Here is a 23,887-nt window from a genome sequence, read left to right on the forward strand (position 1 = left end):
AGGGTTATTGCACAGGGTATTAAAAAGTTATTACAAATCAGACACTGCACAAGTTATTGCTGTTGTAGTGCCGCATTGTATAGTCTGGTGGCAGCAGGGATAAATGACCTATGGTAAACACTCCTTTTTACAAACAGGGTGTTAAAATATTTCACTATAGGAGCTGCTCAGGGGGGAAGGTGAGGGTGAGGGTGTTGTCCATGATGGATGTAAGCTTGAACAGCAGCCTCCTTTTAGCCACTTCCTCCACTTAGTCCAGAACACAGTCTGGGACAGAAACGACTTTTGTCACCAGTTTGTTCAGTCTCTTTCTGTCCCGCTCTGTGCTGCCAGGGGATCAGCAGACGGCCCAGATTAACACTTATTACTAGACTCTTTTTGGCTTAGCACACCAGGTGAACTTATGGTGGACGCATATTTATCTGTGAAGATTCCCAGTCATCCAGGTCATGGTCAAACTTGGAAAGTTCAGTTTTGGCCACTGGATGTTTTGCCTCTCATCCAAAACAGTTCTTCAGTTCCAACTAGTGGTGAGGAGCACTGACATTAATGTACTGTACTGTGGATGAGAGGATGAGAGGCCAAACTTCTTCTAGTCTGCCTAGACTGAACTCTTTCAAGCTAGATGCATATTGTTCCTTATCTTTGATTGAAGACTTGCTTTTAGAGTGATTCTGAGAATAAGGTGCATCTTGGCTCTGTAGTCAAAACAGAGCTTGGTGGCAGAGATCTGAAGTTTTAATCCAAAACTGATGAGGGTGAGCAGCCAAAGTTGAACCAGGACATTAAAAGTTAACAGGTGGACGCATAAATCGACTGATTGTGTGTGCATTTGTGGGACCTCATGCCTTTCTTCAAGCAGATTTATTCTGACAGCTCTTTTAGAGCGTGTGTGCCTGGCTGAAGAGAAGCGGCAGAGGGAGCAACTGTGCACACCTTTATTCTTCAGTTTGCTGTCCCACCCCAGGTAGATGAAATAGAATGCATTATTCCTGCCTACAAGGGGCCTTGCTTTGAAGTAACTGTTTGCATAATAAAAGCAGAGAGAATCAGGATTGTTATGCTGTTTAAATCCCTTATGCTGGCTCCCCCCTCTTTCTGTTTTGTTCTTCCTCTCTCCTGTTTTTCTTTCTGTCACTCTTTCATTGTCCTAATCTATTCAAATCTTCTTCTGTCCTTTTTCTCTCTTTTTTTTAACGCTCTACGCCTCCCTACCAAGCCTTCCCCGTTCAACTTCTCTCCTTCAGACTTACTCGCTCACACAAACACCTTCTCATCTTGTTCTTTTAGTTTATTATATCCATGTTTCCATTTGTCAGCCTGTTGTGATTGATTGTAACCGGAGCTGTTAAAAGGCCACACACGCGCCCGTCGATGCCGGCGTCTCACAAGCCATCGGCCATGGTTCGATGAGCCACTGCCAAAATTAGCATCTCCTCTGTGAGATTTTGTGCTAGGATTTCCTGTTAATGAGGTTGTGTGTGGTGGAGAGGGATACGCTCACCAGGGATTCTGGGGTAAATGAAAAAAAAAGAGGATAAACTGTCTTTCAGATCAAACACAGCTTCTGCACACACAGGAACAGTAATTCTTAGCTCATCTTACTCTCCTTTCTGTGTCAGCCTTTACTATGTGTTCCTCAGAGCGCTAATATTTTATTTTCAAAGGGGAGACTCAGTCATGATTTGGTATTTTTTTGTTCCTATTTTACTCTAAGTTTGAATACAGCCTCTTTTATTTCTGAGCAAGCTCCTCTGTCTTTGATCCTCATACTCCTTAGACTCTACGCTTCCCTTCCCCCCATTTAAATCTCCCTCTTCAGGTGAGTAAAACTAGCCCACCGCCTTTGATTTTCTGTATCGACAGGCAGTGGCTTTGCAGATTTAATTGCCACTGATCTCTATGAATTCACATTTGATTCACCCTCCCAACAGGGTCTGCGAGTCCCAGTGGGCCCATCTTTATTGGATGTGCCTTTTTGATTTTTTTTTTGCGAGAGGTGAACTTCAACAGATGGTCGACAGAAAAAAAGTGCAGCTCATTTGCTGCTGATTTCCAGCAGAATAGAGAATTGATTTTCACTTGATTTTCATTCGCGCAGCAGTCGCCTGAAGCTTTATCTTTTTTTTTCTTTCTTTTTTTTTTCAGGTAGAGTAAAATGTTACTCATTCTGTTGGATCTGTTCGGTCCCGCTTCTTGTCTCTAACCTGATGCAACAATTCAGGCATAAGTGGAATATAAAACCAACTCTTTTTTTTTTTTCTTACTAGTATCCTGTGGGGTGTCAAGTTGTCGCTTTTGCTGAGTCTCTTGAAGTTTCAAATATCATGTAGTTTATTGATTTTCATATAATTTGCACAACAGCAAGCTTAACCTGAGGTAAAACGTCTTCCTGAAACTGTGCTAATATGACTTGCGCAGATTCACTGATCAACGTTTTTGAAGATTTGGCCACATTTGTAAGATTGACTGACTAACCCAGAAGTATGAACAACCGGAGGAAAAATGGTTTTCATTAAATACCACAGCTTTGTTCATTTTTAGTACTGAAATGTGAAAATAGTGACATAGATCAACAGAAAACGTTAACAGACATTTATTTTGCTCAGCTATGAAGTAACAGCATTACAAAAGAGTTTTGGTAATCTAAGCAATGCTATGCATTATGTGCAGTTTTTTTCTGCATAGTCTCTGCCAAAACCATTTGCTCTGACACCCCTTCAGAACCGTACAATTCAGAAATGCTTTACATTTAACCAGTGTAGCTTATTGAAACCAAAAAAAAAATCCTCCCTTTGACACCCACCTAGAAACATTTCCTAGAGAGGCAGTAACTGAACTCCTACATGTCAGGACCTGCAGGACAGATTATGGTTTTGGTTTGGTTCATGTTATTTTTGCCATTTGACTTCCGTTCCTTTAATTTATGTTTTCTAATTTAGTTCTTTTGTATATTTCTTACGGTTTTCACCATTATTTAAGCCTTCAGTTAGTTGTCAATATAAAGCAGCTGCCAAAACCTTTAATAAATTCTCAAACTCACCATCCTGCTTGCTAAGTTCTGTGTCCACTTTGGTCCAGAATGCCTGAATAAGACACCACAGCTTTGAAGTGCTTCTTTTGCTGCTTTCTAAAGTCTTTTTTCAATGGCTACGTTCACACTGCAGCCTGAAGTGATCCAAATACGATTTTTTTGGCCCATATAGGACCTGGACCTGAACTTTTCATGGCTGTCTGAACAACACAGATCCGATTTTTTCCAATCCGACCCAGGCCACTTGGCTATGTGGTCCTGAATCTGATACGAATCTGATCTTTTCAAATGCAACCTGTGTCTGAACGGCCAGGTCACATTCATCCGACCTGAACGCCATTAATACCCGATAAAGGTCACTATTCTGTGTCTTGCTATGAAGAAGTGGCAAGAAAAACAACAACCATGGCAGATGATGTTGGGAAGAGCAGTATTTATGTTTAACCATCTTGAAAAGATTGTGTTTTTATGGTTTGGAAAGATCGCTAGATGCGTTCCTGCACTACCATCCATGTTTACTTCCATAAACACGGAGCACTCTGGCCTGTGATGTCATTGTGTTTTCTACTGCGCATGACGGACACTTGCATTGTATGACTGCAGTTCACATAGGAGATCACATACAAGCTGCATATATTTGGAAATGTGAACGGCAACGCAAAAAATCGGATTTCACATAAAAAATCGGAACTGAGCTTCAAGGCCTGCAGTGTGAATGTAGCCAATGTTGGCACAAGTCCATCATGAAAGGACCCAGAGGGAAAAAAATGGACCAAAAAGCCACTGATCTTTCCGCATAAAAAAGTAAAAATATGTTCCAGAAAACCCTTGCTTCCTTTGCACAAGTACACTCAACAGATTCACGGACTGACAGGATTTTTTTATGTTAAAACCTGATAGTTATGCTTGTCATTTTGGGTTAATTTGTTGTTGTTGTTTTTTTAAGTATTAATCAAACATACATTTAAGATTAATGCCATTCTACTTTGTTTGAACAGAAGCCATTTTTCTGAAAAACTAAACAAGTTTTATTATCAAGAAGCTAAAATGAATGTCAAAGAAGCATAAGATGGGTTGTAAAGTATGGACCATTAGGCATTAATGAGTTTCAGTTTATAGAGTTATTAAATATCATTAAGTTGTATCTTTTGAACACTATCTGCCCCATTGGCTCAGTGACTCGTGTGTCTAGTGAATCTAGAGCCATCGCTTTGCATGACAGAAGAGAACGGGTCACTGCACTCAAATGTAAGTAGTTATTTCTAATCCTCATAGATCAGGATGTTCTGCTAGCGTGTAAAAAGAAGTAGAAACAGGATGTACTTGCTCCTGAGTGGGCAGAAAATCTGACAGAAAAAAAAACTATTTAATGTTAAAATTCTTGTTATTTAACAACATATTAGCAATTATTTTTAACTAAAGTCCCATTTTGGTAAAACATAAAAAACAAAAAAGATCATGCTCATCTGGATGGGATCAGTCTATGATTCAAGTTTTGTGCTTAGATATCTTTTTTAAAGGTGATTTAATGGGGTCATACAGTGATGGACGTTGTCAGCAATATTAGATAGCATCATTGTGAGGGTTTTAAATGATGCTTAGCTTGTACTAAGGGACCCAAAGTGCCTCATAAACATATCCCACTCACTATTTTAAATTCCTGCCAGGAAGGATCGTTACAGGATACAGGTTGGGATGCATTGATATGTGTTTAACTGTAACCGTGCTCATCTGATGTAAGAGCAGAAATCAAGCAGTTAGTAGTTGTCAGGACCTGGGTACAGTAGAATTTATTGCCAGTGTATTTAATCTGTTTTTTTTTATTCAGAAATGGTTTTTCGCAGATGTTATTTGTTGTGATTAGAGAAGCGATTGTTCCATCAATACATAATCTCCCTCATTTACATGTTTATTCAAAGAGAACCAGAACTACAATCCATATGTTTTCTCTTAAAGTCCAAATAAAGAAAAAGTGGAAAATAAAGATTATACGGTAGTGTTTGTGTGGTGTTGTTCTTTTTTTTAAAGCTGTGGCAAAACCTATCAGCAGGTATAAGAGGTTACCAGGTGCTTACTTTGATAATTTCCTAAAACCAGTCAGGTACTTTTCAGATTTTTTCTTGAACTCTTAAGTTTCTTGGAGATTTAATGGAATGTATCAGAACTTTCACAAGCTTTAAAGGTTATTTCCCTTAAACTTTCCCAGATATACTTAAGTAAAATCATCAAAACCTTTCTTTGATATAACAGATACTTTCAAACATACAACTCACTTGCATTTTATTTTAAAAGTACTTTATTTATCCTATTATATTTTTTGGGCTGGGCAATTTTTTTTTGGTGATGAAACAAGCTCTAGGAACTTATGAAAACTCCTTTGATCTTATCTTGTAATTCTATAAAACCGTTCTAGGTTTTATGCGGGTACTTACCAGAAACTCTAAATTTGCCACTAAAGTTTGGGTGAAGAATTGTCTGCTGTTCTTTAAGGTTCTATATACTGTATAACTTGTGTATTTAATGTGTTGCAGAGGACCAACTGCCCCCAGGGTTTCCCACCATTGATATGGGACCCCAGCTAAAAGTGGTGGAGCGTTCACGGACTGCCACCATGCTCTGTGCAGCAAGCGGCAACCCTGACCCAGAAATTACCTGGTTCAAGGATTTCCTTCCGGTCAACACGTCCAATAATAACGGTCGAATAAAGCAGCTCCGCTCAGGTAACCCCTGAATTTATCCCCTTATTTTTTCCTCCTGCCCTTGAATCCCTGCTTTTATTTCAACGTGGCGGTTCTTCTTACCCAACGTTATTTTTTCTTCCCTCCCATCCCTAATCTGTTTTTCCTCTAAAATTGTGTTTTTTAATTCTTGATATGGTTCCTTTATGCACTTACTGATATTTAACCAATTTCTTACAACGCTTCCACCCTACTCGTCCTGCTGCTGCTCCTCTGGCTGTTTTTTTTCAGCTGCCTTTCTCTGCCGCTGCTGTATAATGAGCTGGCTGTGTATGGTCATCTCCCCCTGGAATCAGTTCAAACCCTTTTAAAGTGAAATCCAGACTTTTCTCCAAACTATCTGAGGACTTCCTGTACAAATCCCCATCACGGAAAAATTGCTCCTCACAAATCATACCCCCGAAATGTCCATGAAAAGTATCAGCTTTATTTTATGTATTTTTTTTACCAACAAATGTTCCTGCTGTCAAATGTTTATAGCAAAACCAAGTGATGGTGGTTTGTACATAAAGGAATAGCCTCTTTTGAAGTAGCCCACTGCTGTGACTAAAGACTCAATCTTTTGTTTTTTTGTCTTCATGTTTTGCAAAGATTGTTTCTAATTAAATGGAAATTTACTTTCTAAAGCTTTCCTCGTGCAATTTAAGGAAATATGCACTAAATTCATCCAACTTTTTCATAGAAAATGACTGCAGTCAAGCAAGTTAAACCTTCTCCATCTGTTGTGTTCGATAGCCACAGTAGTGTGTAAAATCCCAAAGCCTGTTCCTCCTCAGTTCTCCCTTTTGCCTCCAGGGGCCAGCTCTTTACCCAAAACTTATTTTCTTGTAATTGGAGGGCCGAATTTCTGGCTTCATTATAGAAAACAACCTCTTTGTTTCCGTCCCTGTTCAAATATTATAATCATTATTAATCATTTAGCTTATTTACAAGACCGTGCAAATGTGTTCCAACCCCTTGAAGCTTATCTCATTTTGTCATATTACATCACAAAATTTTATATATTTTACTTAGAATTTGATTGATTCAAGGTTGCAAATTACTAAAGAAAAAAAGTACAAATGCTTGTAATTTTTTAGAGTATATTAAAACTGGGGGTGTATAAAAAGAGTGCTGTGTTTATAAGCCTTAGAAAAAGTGTCATCAAAGGTCACCTACTTAGGTAACAATGTCCAATTGTGTGAAATTGAATCAGTTTTAGTTTTGGCAGCACATTTTAATGTAGTTTTAGTCATAATTCAGTCGCCTGAAGTCATATTGTGTAATTTTATTTCACAAAATTAAGGTCTACTAGAATATGAAATCCTGGAGGAATAATTTTTTTCTCACTTCTTACATGCTTAATAGAATCAAAGTCCTCTTTTGCAATAAAACATATTTAGTAACCTGAATGAATTAGCCCCTTGGGATCAAACCATCATGTTTTCAAGAGGGTCCTTAAATTTCCACCTTCAAATAACATCCATTTAAATATCAATGCCAATATTTTCTATCCAGTTTTTATTTCGGGTTTGAAACCTTTACATAAGTAAAAGACTTTTTTTTTTTCCTTTGTACAGCTTAATAAATCTCATTAGAACAAGGAATGTTACAAAATATGAAGGATTTTTTTTTATGATTATCTACTTTTTTTTACTTTTTAAATGCCACCAACTTTTAAAAAACACTGTTTTATTTTTATCGTTAGGTTCGAAAATAAAGAAAAACACATTTTGAAAACAAGAATGGATACATTCTCTTCTTTTGTGAGATATTAATATCCTAAAGATCAAATGTGATTATTAGAGAAAAAGAAAAGAAAGTGAAAAATTGTTAAAAAATAATTTCTTTGTAGTTTTTTTTAGAAAATCTATTTTAAAAGGTTAAATAAGTCACTTAGTATTCTGGAGCAACAGGTTGTTGTCCTGTACATTTCTAAGAGGTTATTTAGAAAATACAAATGAACAAATGGCCTTCCAAGGGCCATCTAAGACACGAGACCTACTGTAAAGCAGGGTGATGGCAGCGTTAAGCTTTCAGGAGGCTTTTCCCTTTAACAATTGGGAAGCTGATTTGATTTAAGGTTCAGTTGCTAGACGGGTAAGAACCCAAACCAGAGCCTCAAAGGAACGGTTTCAATAAAAGCACAAATCCGGTCCAACTCTAGACAGAGTGTCTGGAAAGACTGAAAAACAGAATCCTAAGGGGTTTACTTAAACCAATCTATTTCATGTTCTTTGCAAAAATGAATAGGTGAAATATCCATGCACTACACATGTAAAGCTACATGACCAAATAAAGTTGAAGTTGCAATTGCAGTGCAAGGTGGTTCAATAGAATAGTGATGAACTGAGAGCATATTCAAATACTTACCACAGTTTGCAAGATTTTTTCTTTGCAACTTACAATAACTGATCATTTTATAAAAAAGAATCAATTTTTTTATAAGATGATATTAGATGGCTTTAGTATGACAAAATGAAAAAAGTTCAAGGGGTGTAAATATTTTTTTACAGCACTGCATACTGTTAAAAATGTTAATTGATATATTTTTTTTACATGTAATCATAATAAACAGCTGCTAAATAGTTGACTTTCATTATTCCTGTTACTATAAAGTTGTATGTAGTGAAGTTCTTTGGAGTTCCGATACTTTTTCTAGGTGTTTCATCTAAGTCAAAACATCTTTGTAACCAGTGGTCCGATTATAATGCCCTGTCTATGCTGTTCTTTTCTCTTTGTATCTTTTTAACCACAGAGTCCTTTGGTAAGTGCTTCTGTTCCGAGGCCCACACCCTCACTGTCCACTTTTCTATTTACTGCTCACTAATGTTGCTACTGTCGCTGCTGCTGCTCACCTTAATTACACTTACTGCAGTGTTATTAAAATGCATGGCATGCATTTTACTAACGGTTACACACTATTCCAAACAAGAAGCTCAGTGGTGCATACACACGTTTACAGTAGCATCCCTGTGCTGTTAAGTTCAGAAGGCACAGTTCAAATGTTTTATATATATGAACTGAAACTCATTTACAGACATACAGACACTGATTTCTTTCTGCTTAGATGTAGCCCCTCCCTTCACCTTTGCACCTGCAGCTTTTCCACACCCAAATAACTACAACTTTCTCCTCACACTCACCTATTTACTTTTCCACTTGTTCACTAATTTAATTATTCTTTTCCTCACTCAGTCACTCACTCTTTTATCCACTCACCCACTTAATCTTTCCGCTCTGTTGTATAGAGTTACATGTCAATAAGCCAGACAGCTGATAGGTATGCCAGTGGTGGAGCCAGAAAAAAAAAAAAAAATCGATCAATGGTGGCCAGGTTTTCAGACTACCAGACATTTTACTCCATAGTGTTAAATGCACAGACAACCAGGACATCAGATTTCAGTTTAGTGAAGTTAGTTTTGTCTTGGAATAGATATACTTAATTTGTATCATAAAAGAAAAATCCACTTTTCAATAGTGTTTACTTTTCAATGCATTTTTGTCGTTTTTAAGTGACGTTTTGTTGTTTTTTTAGCCTTTAGATCTAGTCTTTCTAGATGATACACTCAAGTAGGCCTTAAATTTTCTTAATTAATCTTGATTTACCAGGCCATTTATGTCAGTAACTAAAGAAACCAGCCTGGTAAGGAGGAAAATAACATGATACATTGTTCCATCCTGTTAATTTGACTTAAAATTATGACTTATCACTCTATTATTAGCACAATAAAGCTAATATTACAGCTAATAATGAATTTGGTTATTAGGAGTTATTTTTTGTACAGTCAGAAAGCTGCACTGAGAAATTATATTTCTGTTTAGTGGAAAATAATTCCTATGGCAGATATTTAAGAAAATTGTATTCAGTGGTAAGCTTTTATTTTTGGTTTGGGTAAGATATATATATATATATATATATATATATATATATATATATATATATATATATATATATATATATATATATATATATATATATATATATATATATATATATATATATATATATATAATCAGTAGAAACTATATCAAGTTTATGTAATAGTTTAGGTTAGTTAGAGATTAGTAATTCAATGATTTTTGATTAAATTATTAAGTTTAAACTGCTCTTTTAGACAAAGGAGAGGCCATCAATCTTCACACATTTTCAGGACAAATTTTACAGCAAAATGAAATGTTTATGGGGATTATCCCTTTTTCCAGACTGTTCCACCCAGCTAACTGACAGCTCCACACTATTCTTTGTCTAACCAGAGGAGAAATGGCCTCTGGCAATAAGAGTTCAAACCTGAAAAAAAACAAAACTTTACAGCAGAATTTCTATGTGGTTGTAAAACAGTGGCATTTCATAAATGTCATCGTGTTGCTCCTCAGTTGTTTTAACTGAGTAAAGATTAACCGTTTCAAACTAAATGTCATCCGTTTATACCTTCAATGGGCTTTAGCAAATACGTTTGTTATATAAAAGGTTGCATGAGTCGAGTATGGTAATGAGAATAGATTACAAACCAAATCTCTGTTGATTTAATTCAATCAGTTAGGTTAGCAAAGCTTTTTCTATTAATTGTGTGGAAAACTATGAGACAAATACATCGTCAGTAATGCATTTTTACATAAATAATTTAAAGTTCAAATAGAAGGATTTTTTTTATCATGGTGATCGTTTGAATCTACAACAAATAAAAAGAAAATGTTGGAAGACTCCATTATTGGAAAGTGGATTTTTTAAATATGGTTTCTGTTAAATGCATAGGCTGTATATATTTACATATTCTGTGGCTTTTAGTTACGAACATCATTTTAACAAGTATATTTGACAAGAGCAGTTTAAATCTCAGAGCCAGCTTTGTAGAGAATCCTTCCTATGCCTAAAGCCACATTTGCTCTGCTGCAAATCAATGAAGTCAGTCAATAACCAATCCCCTTGTAGCACTGCCACTGTCTCTCACTCTATCTGAAATCTGCTTTTCTCTTCTCAGGCTTATTCTGTCTTTATTTATTCTGTCTTATTCTTTTATGCCTCCACTTTCTCTCACTGTCTAAGGACCAGTATTTTAAATCTTCCTCTCTAATTTGATTTTTCTCCTTTAACAAGTTGCCCACCCCCACCCCCAAAGTCCCCTCCTCCCTTGTCCCTTTCTCCCTTTTTGTGGTACTAACATTTTCTTCTTCTTCTCCCTCTCTAATCTCGTGCATTCATTGCCCACTCAGGTGGCACGCCCATACGAGGTAAGACTGCTGGAAGGACCAACATGACACAGTGGCCTAATTCCTTTGCAACGCCTGCTTCCTACTTGTCTTGCAGGTCTGAATAGCAGTGCTTGGTGGGTTCATGCATGTGGGCTTCATATACTTTGACCCATTCGGGGAAAAAAAAGAAAAAAGAACTCACCAAACCGCTTCAGATCTGCAAGAGGAGAAATTGGAGTTGAGCAATAATAACATCATTAATGCTTTAACTGTCACCTACACTTTTCTCATCTGTCATCCTCTTCTCATATTGTCCCACCTCAGCCTCAGCGTTCACTCTGTAACAGAGACATTCATCTCTTTCATTATGTTTCTCTTTGTATCCATCATTTTGAATCCATTCTGTACGTCACCTGCACAGCGTTTACTACGCAACCCTGCCGCACCTTTGGGTTGCCGAAAAAGTGACAGATTTTCAGAATTTGTTTCTAAGCATATGTATATCGGACGCTATACATTACGTTAGAAATGGAGGATGTTTTCATAAAAAAGCAGTTAACTTTAGAGGTAAACTCATGGTTGCGCTTTTACTGTAGGTTTTGATGGAGCTTGAAAGTTCTGCTCGTTCACATATTTTGACAGTTCCAAGGACACTTGTTCTACACTGAGAACTCATCATAGATTGATGTGTTACTTAATGATTTTAGCATTTCGCATTTCGCATTTCCCATCATGCAATTGTCAGCAACAGTTTCAGCTGCTTTCTATGCAGCTTTTTTTTTTTTTTTACAAGAGCTGATTTTAACTAAGATAATCTTTGAGTAAAGTGAGTTTATTTGTATAGAACATTTTAGTAACAAAGCGATTTAAAATGCTGACATTCACTTAACGTTTAAAGTATACAGGGAAAAGTCCATAGCTGTTTGACTGCAAAACTTGTTTTAGTTAACAGTTTAATCATAGAGAAGGCCACGTGCCCTTTGGTTCAAATATATTTAGGATTTTATCACTTTGAGTGCTTGTTCAGATAAGTGAAGCATAAGGCCTAAAAGCTGCTTCTTCGTGTTTGGGTTCTGGGTGTGTAGAGTAGCCTTGAACAACAAGACCTGATTGGTCTGAGTATTGTATTTTGATGCTAAGCCATTCAGCGATTTATAGACTAACAGAATTATTTCTTTAGAGCTTGGATGATCTGTTCTACTTTTTTAATTCTAATGAGGACGTGGGCAGCAGCATTTTTGATTAACTGCTGCAAACTGTTGCAATATTCCATTGTGCTAATAATAAACACATGAAATAGTTTTCAGGATCCTGCTGAGACCTTAGTCCTTTCATCCTGGAGATATTCATTAGGTGATAGAAGGCCGACTTTGTTATGTGCCTCTAAAAATGTAGGTCTGAGCCCAAAACTACTCGACTTTTGATCAGTGACACAAAGCAGGAAGGCGGGGTTTGAAGCAACCTTACATTCTTTCTTTTCCTGGACATCAGTACTTTAAACATGGATGGAAAGTGGTTAAAACTTTAAATCTCCTTTATCTAATGCGTTTCCCATACAGCATGGAGTGTTTGGAAGGTGGATCTGTTTCTCGTTGCTTAGTGTGAGTTTGTAGATGGGGTCCTTCCATCTACACTATATTGCCAAAAGTATTTGCTCACCTGCCTTGACTCACATATGAGCTTAAGTGACATCCCGTTCCTAATCCATAGGGTTCAATATGACGTCGGTCCACCCTTTGCAGCTAGAACAGCTTCAACTCTTCTGGGAAGGCTGTCCACAAGGTTTAGGAGTGTGTTTATGGGAATTTTTGACCATTCTTCCAGAAGCGCATTTGTGAGGTCGCACACTGATGTTGGACGAGAAGGCCTGGCTCTCAGTCTCCGCTCTAATTCATCCCAAAGGTGTTCTATCGGGTTGAGGTCAGGACTCTGTGCAGGCCAGTCAAGTTCATCCACACCAGACTCTGTCATCCATGTCTTTATGGACCTTGCTTTGTGCACTGGTGCACAGTCATGTTGGAAGAGGAAGGGGCCAGCTCCAAACTGTTCCCACAAAGTTGGGAGCATGGAATTGTCCAAAATGTCTTGGTATGCTGAAGCATTCAGAGTTCCTTTCACTGGAACTAAGGGGCCAAGCCCAGCTCCTGAAAAACAACCCCACACCATAATCCCCCCTCCAACAAACTTTACACTTGGCACAATGCAGTCAGACAAGTACCGTTCTCCTGGCAACCGCCAAACCCAGACCCGTCCATCAGATTGCCAGATGGAGAAGCGCGATTCGTCACTCCAGAGAACGCGTCTCCACTGCTCTAGAGTCCAGTGGCGGCGTGCTTTACACCACCGCATCCGACGCTTTGCATTGCACTTGGTGATGTATGGCTTGGATGCAGCTGCTCGACCATGGAAACCCATTCCATGAAGCTCTCTGCGCACTGTTCTTGAGCTAATCTGAAGGCCACATGAAGTTTGGAGGTCTGTAGTGATTGACTCTGCAGAAAGTTGGCGACCTCTTCGCACTATGCGCGTCAGCATCCGCTGACCCCGCTCCGTCAGTTTACGTGGCCTACCACTTCGTGGCTGAGTTGCTGTCGTTCCCAAACACTTCCATTTTCTTATAATACAGCTGACAGTTGACTGTGGAATATTTAGGAGCGAGGAAATTTCACGACTGGATTTGTTGCACAGGTGGCATCCTATCACAGTTCCACGCTGGAATTCACTGAGCTCCTGAGAGCGACCCATTCTTTCACAAATGTTTGTAAAAACAGTCTGCATGCCTAGGTGCTTGAATTTATACACCTGTGGCCATGGAAGTGATTGGAACACCTGATTCCAATAATTTGGATGGGTGAGCAAATACTTTTGGCAATATAGTGTATGTACGTTTGATTTTTCTCAATTTTCTTGGGGTTTTTTTTCAAAAGGATTGACCCAAAGTTGACCCGACATGTCCTTCTACCTTGTCTCTATTTTGCCCAATAAAACGTCCCAGTTTTGTTTTCCCTCCCAGCTGTTATTCACTTTGCCTGAAGAGTCCAGATGGCGAACTCAGACCCACATTAGTCTGCTCACAATCCCACATAAACGCACACTCAAACACACACACACACGTCTTCATGGCTTTTTTTCATCACCTCCTATCTTCTCCTCCATTACGAAAACAAAAAGCCCCAAACGACCACTTTTTGATAAAGTTTTTTCTGGGCGCTTTTTTTTTGCCTCTCCACACCATCTTTAAAAAGAACCTCTGGTTGACTTTTTTTGACGGTTTTTCTATTTTCAGGGAGCGAGAAAGCATCGGTCCCTTCCCAAGGCTTTGCGTATGTCGTTTTTTTTTTTTTTTTTTCTTTTGAAATCTGTTGGCCTTGATGGAGCTCGAGTAATGTCTTTGCCTCCTTACTTACTGGGTGTGTTTTTTAAACTGACATCAATCACACTCCTGATCCCTCTGGTGGATCCGTTTTGGGATTTCTGATTGCCAAAGCAATGTCTTTGCAGATGTTATCCTTGAAAACTGTCTTGCTCCGCAATATAACCGAATTTCAATTTTCAGCTTTTTACAATAATATATTGATGACTTTTTTTTCAAATCCTATAATGCAACTCTGTTTATGTGTTTCTGTGTTGCATGAAGACAACATTTTGTATTTTTGTAGGCTTTTTGTGTCACCTTTTGTTTGGCTTGTTCTCATTTGTTTATCAGCAAGGTGATGCTTGTTTTTAAAGGAGATTCTTTGCTGAAAGTAATAAAAACATCAGAATGACAGATATCACTCCCTTCTTAGCACCACCTGAAAAGGCCAGTGTGTTTTGCGGAAATCATCCCAAATATTTCTTTTTCTCGGAGGTTAAAAAAAAAATAAAACATAATTTTGAAATTCATTTTTTTTTTTTTTTTGTGATGTCCATGTCTTTCATTGCTGTTTAACTGCTTTTTTCTCCTCTGTTTGTGACTTCTTCCCGTCTCTCTGCCTTCTACCCTCTCTATCTGATGCTTGTTCCATCCAGGTGCCCTACAGATAGAGATGAGTGAGGAAGGGGACCAGGGGAAGTATGAGTGTGTTGCCACCAACAGTGATGGGACACGCTATTCCACCCCTGCTAACCTGTATGTCAGAGGTAAGACAAAGCCTTTGCCCTCTTTATTTCACCACGAATATTTTATAAAACGTAGGAAAAAGGTAACTTGGCAGTAGCCAGATTGATATGTGTAGAACTGGGTTGAGTTCTATGTTATCAATCTGGGATGGCTGCCGTTCAGTCTGTCCGTGAAAAGGAGGGACGTTTAGTACAATACTTTGAGCTGATTGGGTGACATGCCAGGTATTACCCGCCTTCCGTAATACGCTTTCAGCCAATCGTAGCAGCGAATCATGACGTTTCGTAAGCTGATAAAACAAACTTTTTCCAAATTCTATTGTAAGAAAAGCACAGACATCTTTCCCATCTACAAATGCACAAAGTGCTTCTCTTTGCTCCTTCTTTAGGCAAGAAATTGTTCCTATTTTAGCCAAAATTGCGATATCGATAGTTGAGTCCTCCAGAGTTGCCATGTTTGTAATGCCCCGGCAAGGCCCTTCTGACTGTCCTCATTCCTACATCTCCCGCACAAAAACAACACTTACCGCTGTGTGTTGCAACATAAAGGAAATCTGCCCAAGGCTTTTGGAATCAGCAGTGCTTGCTGATCTAACCTTAACAATATTAGTGAGCAAGGTTTTCTTCAACCAATAAGATTTCAGAAATGAGGCCTAGGTACCATAAGTACTGCCTGCCCCTGATTTTGCTGTACATTGATCCTGAGGAAAAACCTGGTTTAAGAGTTAGGCCAAGGTTTGCCCCAAAGCTGGAAAGCTAACTCAAACAAACAGCCATTTATCAAAGATTAAATTAGATCAATTCTAAGAGGGGGCCTATAGCCAAAGGCATGGTTCTATATAAAAAAGCTCTTAATTAATAACAGCTGTTAATGGACTAATTGCAACTATTAATTGATTCATCAATAGCTGGTATTAATCAATAAAATAATTAATAATAAAAGACTAAATCTGTACCTTTATGTCTGATAAATTAAAGCTTCTTCACACATATCAAATAATCTGTTTCTAACTAGATTTTTAAAAATAAATAACATGGAACGCCATTTTTCACTTTAATTCTTTAGTACCATGCTACCCTTCTACTTTGGAGTAGTATTGACCTCATGATGAAGAGGGATGTTGTGGGTCCAGCAAGTTGGCCTCTCCAATACTGGACTGCAATGCTCTAGGTAGTCTGATCAGCTGATAACACAGGACAAATCACATTCCATTCCTGTTCTCTCACCTTAGATGTTCCCAGCAGAGCAGCATCCATCACATAGTGTCACAGCGGTAATAGGATGTTTGCATCAATCAATGTGAATACCTCACACCTTGTTACATTTATGTGTTGAACTTAGATACGGCTTACCCTGTTGCTCATCGGGATTTACAAATATAAATACCGCCGATGCTTTGATAAGGGATTTGAGTTGTTAATACAGTAGGCCTTTTTTTATTTATTTGATCTGTCCTCCTGTATCGTTATGGTTTAACAGTTTGAGCACGAACTACGCTGCAATATTGGACATTTTTGATGACATCAATCTATCTCATCTGAGAGTTTCAAATTCTCATCCTCGTGTTTTCCGCTGTCAAACAAAATTTTACGTACTTATGGGTCACAGTTGTGAGGGAACACATTTCTATGCCAAATTTGATTTTGATAGATAACAACCTTTGTATGCAAAGTGGTGCATGGAGTTTCAGGCCTCAGTTTCTTTCCAGGCAAGACTACACAAAGTGCAAAAAGATCACAAAGCATTTCTACTTGCTCCTACTGAGTTTCAGCCAAAAATACCAAAAAAAGGCTCAACAGGTATTAATACTTTAGCTAAGCGCTGCGTATGAATATGCCCTGATGCTGTTATCTGCAGAATTTAAATTGGTTTTACTTGTAGACAGGAGTACGTGCAAAGCAGTAGCGAGGCTTGTTTTTCTCCTCTTGCCATTAAACTCCTTTGCCCCTTCTTCTTAGCCTTTAGACCTCTAAAGAAAATCTGAATCATTGTCCACCGAGGACTTGTGTGTCCTCTCCAAATCTGACAGCCGTCTCACTTCCTCAGGCGCTGTCAGCCTCCCTGCTCCCTCGACATGCTCACACTTGCACCCGCCAAATGTTTGAATCTTGGAGACAATTTAATTCTTGGGGCTTTCGACTCTTTTGTCCATCCACCTTGGCTAGAGGAAATAAAAACAACAACAATAGAGTGGGTGCTGACACAGTGCAGCATGCATTCTCAAACCTAGCGTTGCTCCTGGGCACACCATAAAAGCACATGCAGACATTTGCTGTGCACACATGAAGCTATGTCAGATTGTACGTATAAAACAAAGAGCAGAGAAACAGCACAGAGTCAGTGATGTGTGCCTAACAGTGCTTGCAAGGCCGGTAAAATCTTGCAGCAGTGCTCAGCGAGTGTTTGACAGGCGGTCTGTGGAGACAGCTGGCAGAGGAGGCTGCCTTAAACTGGAAGGCTTTTCACCAACATCAACCATCCAATATATGGCTCTGTCTATGAACTCTTTTTTTCTTTCTTCCTTGTTCTCTTGTCTTCTATACTTAACTTGTTTTCTCTTGCCGTCTGGTCTGATATTTCCTGTTTTCCCTTCTTTCCTACCTCCCCTGCTGTGCTTTGTCCTGCTTCCCTCTGCAGAGCTGCGAGAAGGTTGGTACACTAATGAATGCGTGGCTTTATTGTGGCTCCCCCAAATCTTTCTTTACTTTCACAAAACATCCATTAGCGAATGTGTGTTCTGACTGTTTTTAAAGGCTCTACTGGAGGTTCAAGTGTGTTATTTTTAAGAACTATAAGAAGTTTCTTTTTTTCATCTGTGTGCATGTGTATTTGCTGTGACTTTTTGTAATACTTTTTTGTTGCAGTTCATAAAACATTTAACAGTGTGCAGTTTTGGTGGCATTAATAAAACATTTTTTATATTACATGAGCCCAACTGATAATATCCTATCTGTCTGCTTGCAGTTTAATCTAAAGCCTGTAAAAACTTCATTTAGACCATGAAGTTCTTAAATTCTAATCATTTCCCTCCTTTTGCCTTCGTCGCTATGCGCTTCAGTGCGTCGCGTCCCCCCTCGCTTCTCTATTCCCCCGGCTGACAGTGAAATCATGCCAGGGGGGAACGTCAACATCACCTGCGTGGCAGTTGGCTCTCCCATGCCCTACGTGAAGTGGATGCTTGGAGCAGAAGACCTGACGCCCGAGGACGACATGCCCATTGGTCGCAACGTCCTGGAGCTCACTGACGTACGCCAGTCCAACAACTACACCTGTGTGGCCATGTCCACGCTTGGGGTGATTGAGGCTATGGCACAAATTATTGTAAAAGGTGAGTTCTGCACATAAGGCAGGAGCGAGAAGTAATTATGAAACTCTGATTCTGTTTACAAAGCTTTAATTGTTTGAAAGTGCAAAACCTTTTATCTGCACATTTTAAGTGCTTCTGTGGGGCTGTAAAGTAATAACAAGGAAATAAAGAATTTTATTTTAGCGACCACGTTAGAGCTCTGCAAGAAAGTAGATTATCTAAATAATTAACAATGTAGAGCATATTGCAGGATTTGCAGTTTCTAATTTGGAGGCAATTAAACAATGTGCGTTTTTCAAAATGATTTATACAGCATGAGATAAGCTTCTGAACCATGCCTTTAGCCCAGTGGTCAGATTATTTTTTTTTTTCACAGTGCTCTTTTATGTTTTTTAATTACTTTGCAAAGATTACAGTCATGTAACTATGGTGATGCTGCATGTTTCTCAGTATTGACTGTTTGCATTTAAATGTTTTCTGCAAGTTTTGAATGGAAGGCTTATGGATAAGATTCTATTGTCTTGCAATCTTTTCAGCCCTGCCGAAGGCTCCTGGTGTCCCTGTGGTGACAGAGAGAACTGCAACGAGTATTACTCTCACCTGGGATTCGGGAAACCCAGAACCAGTCTCATACTATGTCATACAGGTGTGCAGCAAATACTCAAGCAAAAAGTGAAATTTAAATAGAAACATTTTCTCAGTAACCCATGAGATTAAAATGAAAGTTTTTTTTGTTTTCATTTTTATCTGAAGAATTTTGCTACTGCTGCATAAACAAAGTGATGTCTTAATGCATCCGTCACAGAAGTGTCAGTAATTTACGATGAAGCACTTCCACAAAACAGCCTTTGCACACATTCCAGAGTCCCAGAACTTCAGATGTCTAAACCAATTGGTTTTTATATGAACATAAACCGTTATTAACAGATCATTAAGCAGGGCTATAAAACAAAAGAGCCTCTAGCTGGTGATAAACTTTTAAATTCTCAATTTACTGAAATGGGATCCGCTGTCATGGGGCTGCTCTCTTCCCAGAAGCAGCAGTGAAATTAAATGTAGGAATAAGAAATAGCTCCAACTGAAGACTGTTTACAAAAAGTATGACAGTCAGCCACACTTGGCATTTCACATCTCACTTAAAGATATGTTGACTGAGAGTAAATTCAATTAGTAATCAAACAATATAATTTCTACACATTATTAAACATGGGCAGATTAATTGCTTAACTCCTCTTTCTCCTTTCAATGTCTTCTACCTTCTCCAGCATCGCGCCAAAGGTTCAGAAGATCCTTACAAAGAGATAGATGGCATTGCCACAACACGCTACAGTGTTGGAGGCCTCAGTCCATACTCCCACTACGACTTCCGGGTGGCAGCTGTCAACACCATCGGCCAGGGGCCGTCCAGTGAGGCAGTGGAGGCTCGCACAGCGGAGCAGGCCCCCTCATCGCCTCCTCGACAGGTAGGAGGAAACCTTAAAGGGATACCCTTCATTTTTAAAGCAAAGGCGGTAACTGCATAATAGCTAACATGCAATGATGTCTCTTTTGGCATATTAGGGCATAGTGAAAGTTTTTTGTGAAATTTTGAAGAGACACGCCCCCTCCACTCTAAAAAAAAAAAAGCCCTCTCGGAAGCAGGTGCACAACCCTGCACCCGCTATTAAACGTGTGCTAGAGCATACACAAGCCCATTTCTCCTCGTGCATGCTCTGTTTAAAAGTTGCTGTTTGCATTGTTTATACAAGCTTACTTTTCAAAAGAAGATTTGCAATTTTTCCACTATGTCAGACTCACCTCCGGTAAGTGAAAATTGGGACGAGCACGTAGGACGGCCTTACATATCACCAGAATGATTAACAATTAGGAGGACCACTTATTTAGGTGATCCACTTGGAAAAAGAACATTCTCCTCTATACCTTTAATGTTTCTTAAAAGAGAATAATTTCTGTTTTATGCATTTTTGTTCATCTGCAATGAGTTTTACATTAGATAAATACATTTATTTAACTTTGAGCTACACAAACACATCCTGGTGTGCAGCAGATCGATGTGTTTCTGCGTTACCCAGGTAACCCCAGCTTAAAATAATGGCCAGGTATTCTCAGGATTTTGTAGAAGAAAGTAACCTATCCTGGTCTGGAAGCAGCAGAGGTGGGAGATGTGGAGTAAACACAGTTAAATTAACTGGGCTGATGGGATTAACCTGGTTCAGTGGCTGGGCAAAGCAAATATATGGCATAGAGATGGCATAAAGCAGTCTCAGACTGTCACACTTCTACCACCATGTTTTATTGTTTGTTTGAGTTGTTTGACATGAATTGAGTTTTAGCACAGACGTAAGGCTGTGGGGGTAGTGGTGGCCTAGTGGTTAGGGCAAAGGGCTTGAAACCCTGAGGCTTTGCCCCACAAAGTGGATGGGTTAAATGCCGAGAGTTAATTTCTCCATTCTGAGATCAATAAAGTTAATTTTATTTATTTATATACTCCCAAGAAAAATTTCTACCGAAAGGACAAGATCCCAAAGAATCGAAGCAGACGTTTTGAGAATCAACTTTGTTTTGTTTTTTGACAAATATGAGACATGTCTTTTTTTGTTCTTATTGCTCAGCAGGGATCTTCACCTTGGGACGCCCTAATGAATGGCATTTCTGTCCTGTCTCTTTCTTAGAGATAAACCATAACCTCTATCTTTAACTCATACAAGTGATGCCAGCAGTGCCTTGGAAGTTGGTCTGGGTTCTTTTGCCCCTCCTGTTTACGTCTTGAATCTGTTCCCGGAGTTATGTTGACAGGCTGGCTACTCTGGGATTTGTGAATAATGGTTTTCACTTTGTTGCACTGAAGTCCAGAAACATTAGAAATAGCCTTGTAACTCTATGTAGACTGACTGATGGGTATAACCTTTTTTTTTTTATCTGGTATTTATTTTTTTTAGATCACAGCAGTGTTTCTGTCGTTCTTAAGATCTTTTAGCCTATTAAACATTCTCATACTGGTTCTGAATACAGTAAGTGATTATTAGATCTGGCATTACCAGGCCTCAGTTTGGATATTAAAACAGAATTCAGCTAATCAAAAAATGGGATTAATCAAAGCTATATTATAACTTTTCTAACACTGAAAGCAGTTTGATGATTTGAAAGTTTTTATTGTGTAAAAATGAAAAAAATAAAAGGTAGAATAAAACTACAACACTGAAAATAAAGTTTCCACAGCCCTTTCACGGGCCTTTTCGACTGCAAAGGAGATGGATTGACTTTGAGCTTAAGCCGGAGCTTAAAGCAATGCTTTGCAGGAAGCGGGTTAGTTTTAGATACAAGGAACCAGTCACGTCACTGCATCAACGTGTGCATCAGAAAATGATTTGAGATGGAAGTATGCCGGAAATAAAAGGAGAAGACGAAGAAGATGATCGCAAAACAAACAACGCAACGAAGATGGACGAAGTTGTAGCAGCACAGATGCTAATCCTTACTGAACAAACATTTACAATTATACAGCATCAAAAATTGTCACTTGATAATAACAATTCTGCATCTGGCAGTGTCGTTGCATGCACTTGCAGAGTGGTTCTCCTCATGTGCACGTTGTAGTAAACTCCACCCCTCCCAGCCCTAATGTACTTGGTGCTACGGAGGCTCTCGCTTGCCCCAACAAAAAGGTGATGCAGGAGCTTTCAACGATCAAAACACAAGAATCCAGATCTTTGTTAGCTCCATTGCCAAGATAGTTCAATCACCAGTCCAGTGGAAAAGGCCCCGCAGTCCCTTAGAGCCTTTAATAGCTCTGAATCCATACTCCCTCCGGTCTAACAATGTTTCAGAAACTTTTAAACAATCACATCACTTTGATTGGGTAGTTACAATTGAGTTTATTTTGTTTTCAAAGGGAGTTACGGGGGAGTTAAGATGTTTTCGCACTCAAAGTAAACCCTGTTTTTAAGTGATTTTCAAACTGCCTTTCTGCTTACATTTACTCTACCTGGAAAACATTTACAGGTTTTGTCCTCAGAAATATTTGGTTTCTATGATAATATTTGAAATGCAAACATGTTAAAGACCCTTAGAATAAACCACTTTGATGATTTTAAGGAGGTTTAAGGATAATATAGGTCTCTTTCATCGTGGCCCCTTTCAGAGCATTCAGAAATAGGATGTGCAAACTGTTTGCTTTGGTTCGTTGCACCAAAATATTAAATAAAATCAGTTGCTCAGATGAAGCTGTCTTCCTGCAGGTCATAGGTCGGATGCTGAGCGCTACAACAGCAATGATTCATTGGGACGAGCCAGAGGAACCAAACGGTCAAGTGGTTGGTTACAGGGTTTACTACACCTCAGACAACACGCTGCCAGTCAACCAGGTGTGTGGGTCTGTCTGCCTGGTTTCCTTCCATTTTGGGTTTCTTGTACTTGATGAGCTGCGTGAAAAATAAGCATGCATATGTTACATTTATATATGCAGTGGGAGAAGCAGATGGTCCGAGGCACCAATTTCATCACGATCCAGGATCTGACTCCCAACAAGACTTATTACATCCGGGTGCTGGCTTTTACCTCTGTGGGAGACGGACCTTTGTCCCAGGATCTGCAGATTATAGCCAAGACTGGAGGTAAATTTTGATAAATAATAAAAAGATTTAGAGTTAGAAATACTTTGAAAATTAGAGCCTTTAAAATCCAAGAAAAGACATTACAGAGTAGTCACATTTTTCCATTATTTATTGTTGCTATTTTTTTTTTTTAGTTCCATCCCAGCCATTAGATTTCAAGGGAGAGGCCAAGTCTGAGACCAGTATCCTGTTGTCCTGGGTGGCCCCCTCAACCCAGGGTGGCCCAGACAGCCAAATCACAGGATACGAACTGGTCTATCGAAGGGCCGACGACACAGAGGAGGTAGGAACGGAGAAAAAGGACGGATTGCTTGCAGAAAAGATGTTTACTCAGTGGTCTGATGGATGATGGCAAACAAAACAGTGGCTGTTTGAGTGGATGGAATACAGAGCAGAAGGAAGATGACCTGACCTGTATGTTAAGAGTTTCCTCTTATGTGTATTTGCCTCTTCAGAGGAAAGTGAGCTTTGAACCATCCACCTCCTACCTGCTGAAGAACCTCAAACCCTTCTCCACCTACACCTTCCAGCTGGCCGCTAAGAGCAAAAATGGGATCGGAGCGTACACCAATGAAGTGTCCATTGACACTCCACAGACACGTAGGTCCATCTGCAGCTGCTGCAGGATGTGAAAGCTTGTGGCTATGTTTGAGAGATTGGATTTGAGAGGAAGAGGAAAACCTATTTTAGTTTTGACAATGCAAAAGAGTCCTTTAAAAAAACTCAACACAGCCTTAAAAAAAGTATTAAAACTGTTTGGACTTTTTCTGTCACATTAAATCCAAAAACTCCACTGTATTTTAGAGAGATTTTATGTTCCCTGAGGGAGTTTACATGTTTCACTGCATTTTCAGCTGCAAGTCTTTGTGGTATCTCTTTATGTATTTTGCACATTCATAAACTGAACCTTTGGCCTTTTTT

The 23,887-nt window shown here is 39.0% G+C and overlaps 1 protein-coding gene across 19 annotated transcripts in view; it reads left to right on the forward strand.

Moving 5' to 3' along the window:
* LOC119786788 (receptor-type tyrosine-protein phosphatase delta-like) overlaps positions 1-23,887 on the forward strand; it is a 295,024-nt gene that overhangs the window by 225,931 nt on the left and 45,206 nt on the right. For 8 of the 19 annotated variants that reach the window (XM_038290329.1, XM_038290332.1, XM_038290335.1 and 5 more), the window contains 12 exons: positions 5,566-5,754; positions 8,510-8,518; positions 10,966-10,983; positions 14,956-15,066; positions 17,684-17,695; positions 18,105-18,374; positions 18,890-18,999; positions 19,619-19,816; positions 22,592-22,717; positions 22,819-22,966; positions 23,101-23,249; positions 23,422-23,566. In XM_038290329.1, coding sequence (XP_038146257.1) covers positions 5,566-5,754; positions 8,510-8,518; positions 10,966-10,983; positions 14,956-15,066; positions 17,684-17,695; positions 18,105-18,374; positions 18,890-18,999; positions 19,619-19,816; positions 22,592-22,717; positions 22,819-22,966; positions 23,101-23,249; positions 23,422-23,566 — 1,485 coding nt within the window. The remainder of the gene's footprint in view (positions 1-5,565; positions 5,755-8,509; positions 8,519-10,965; positions 10,984-14,955; positions 15,067-17,683; positions 17,696-18,104; positions 18,375-18,889; positions 19,000-19,618; positions 19,817-22,591; positions 22,718-22,818; positions 22,967-23,100; positions 23,250-23,421; positions 23,567-23,887) is intronic. The other 11 variants (XM_038290347.1, XM_038290340.1, XM_038290343.1 and 8 more) reach the window with 4 other exon arrangements.

The sequence above is a fragment of the Cyprinodon tularosa genome, unplaced genomic scaffold, assembly GCF_016077235.1.
Source record: "Cyprinodon tularosa strain WSP-4 unplaced genomic scaffold, ASM1607723v1 ctg279, whole genome shotgun sequence".
NCBI lineage: Eukaryota > Metazoa > Chordata > Actinopteri > Cyprinodontiformes > Cyprinodontidae > Cyprinodon > Cyprinodon tularosa.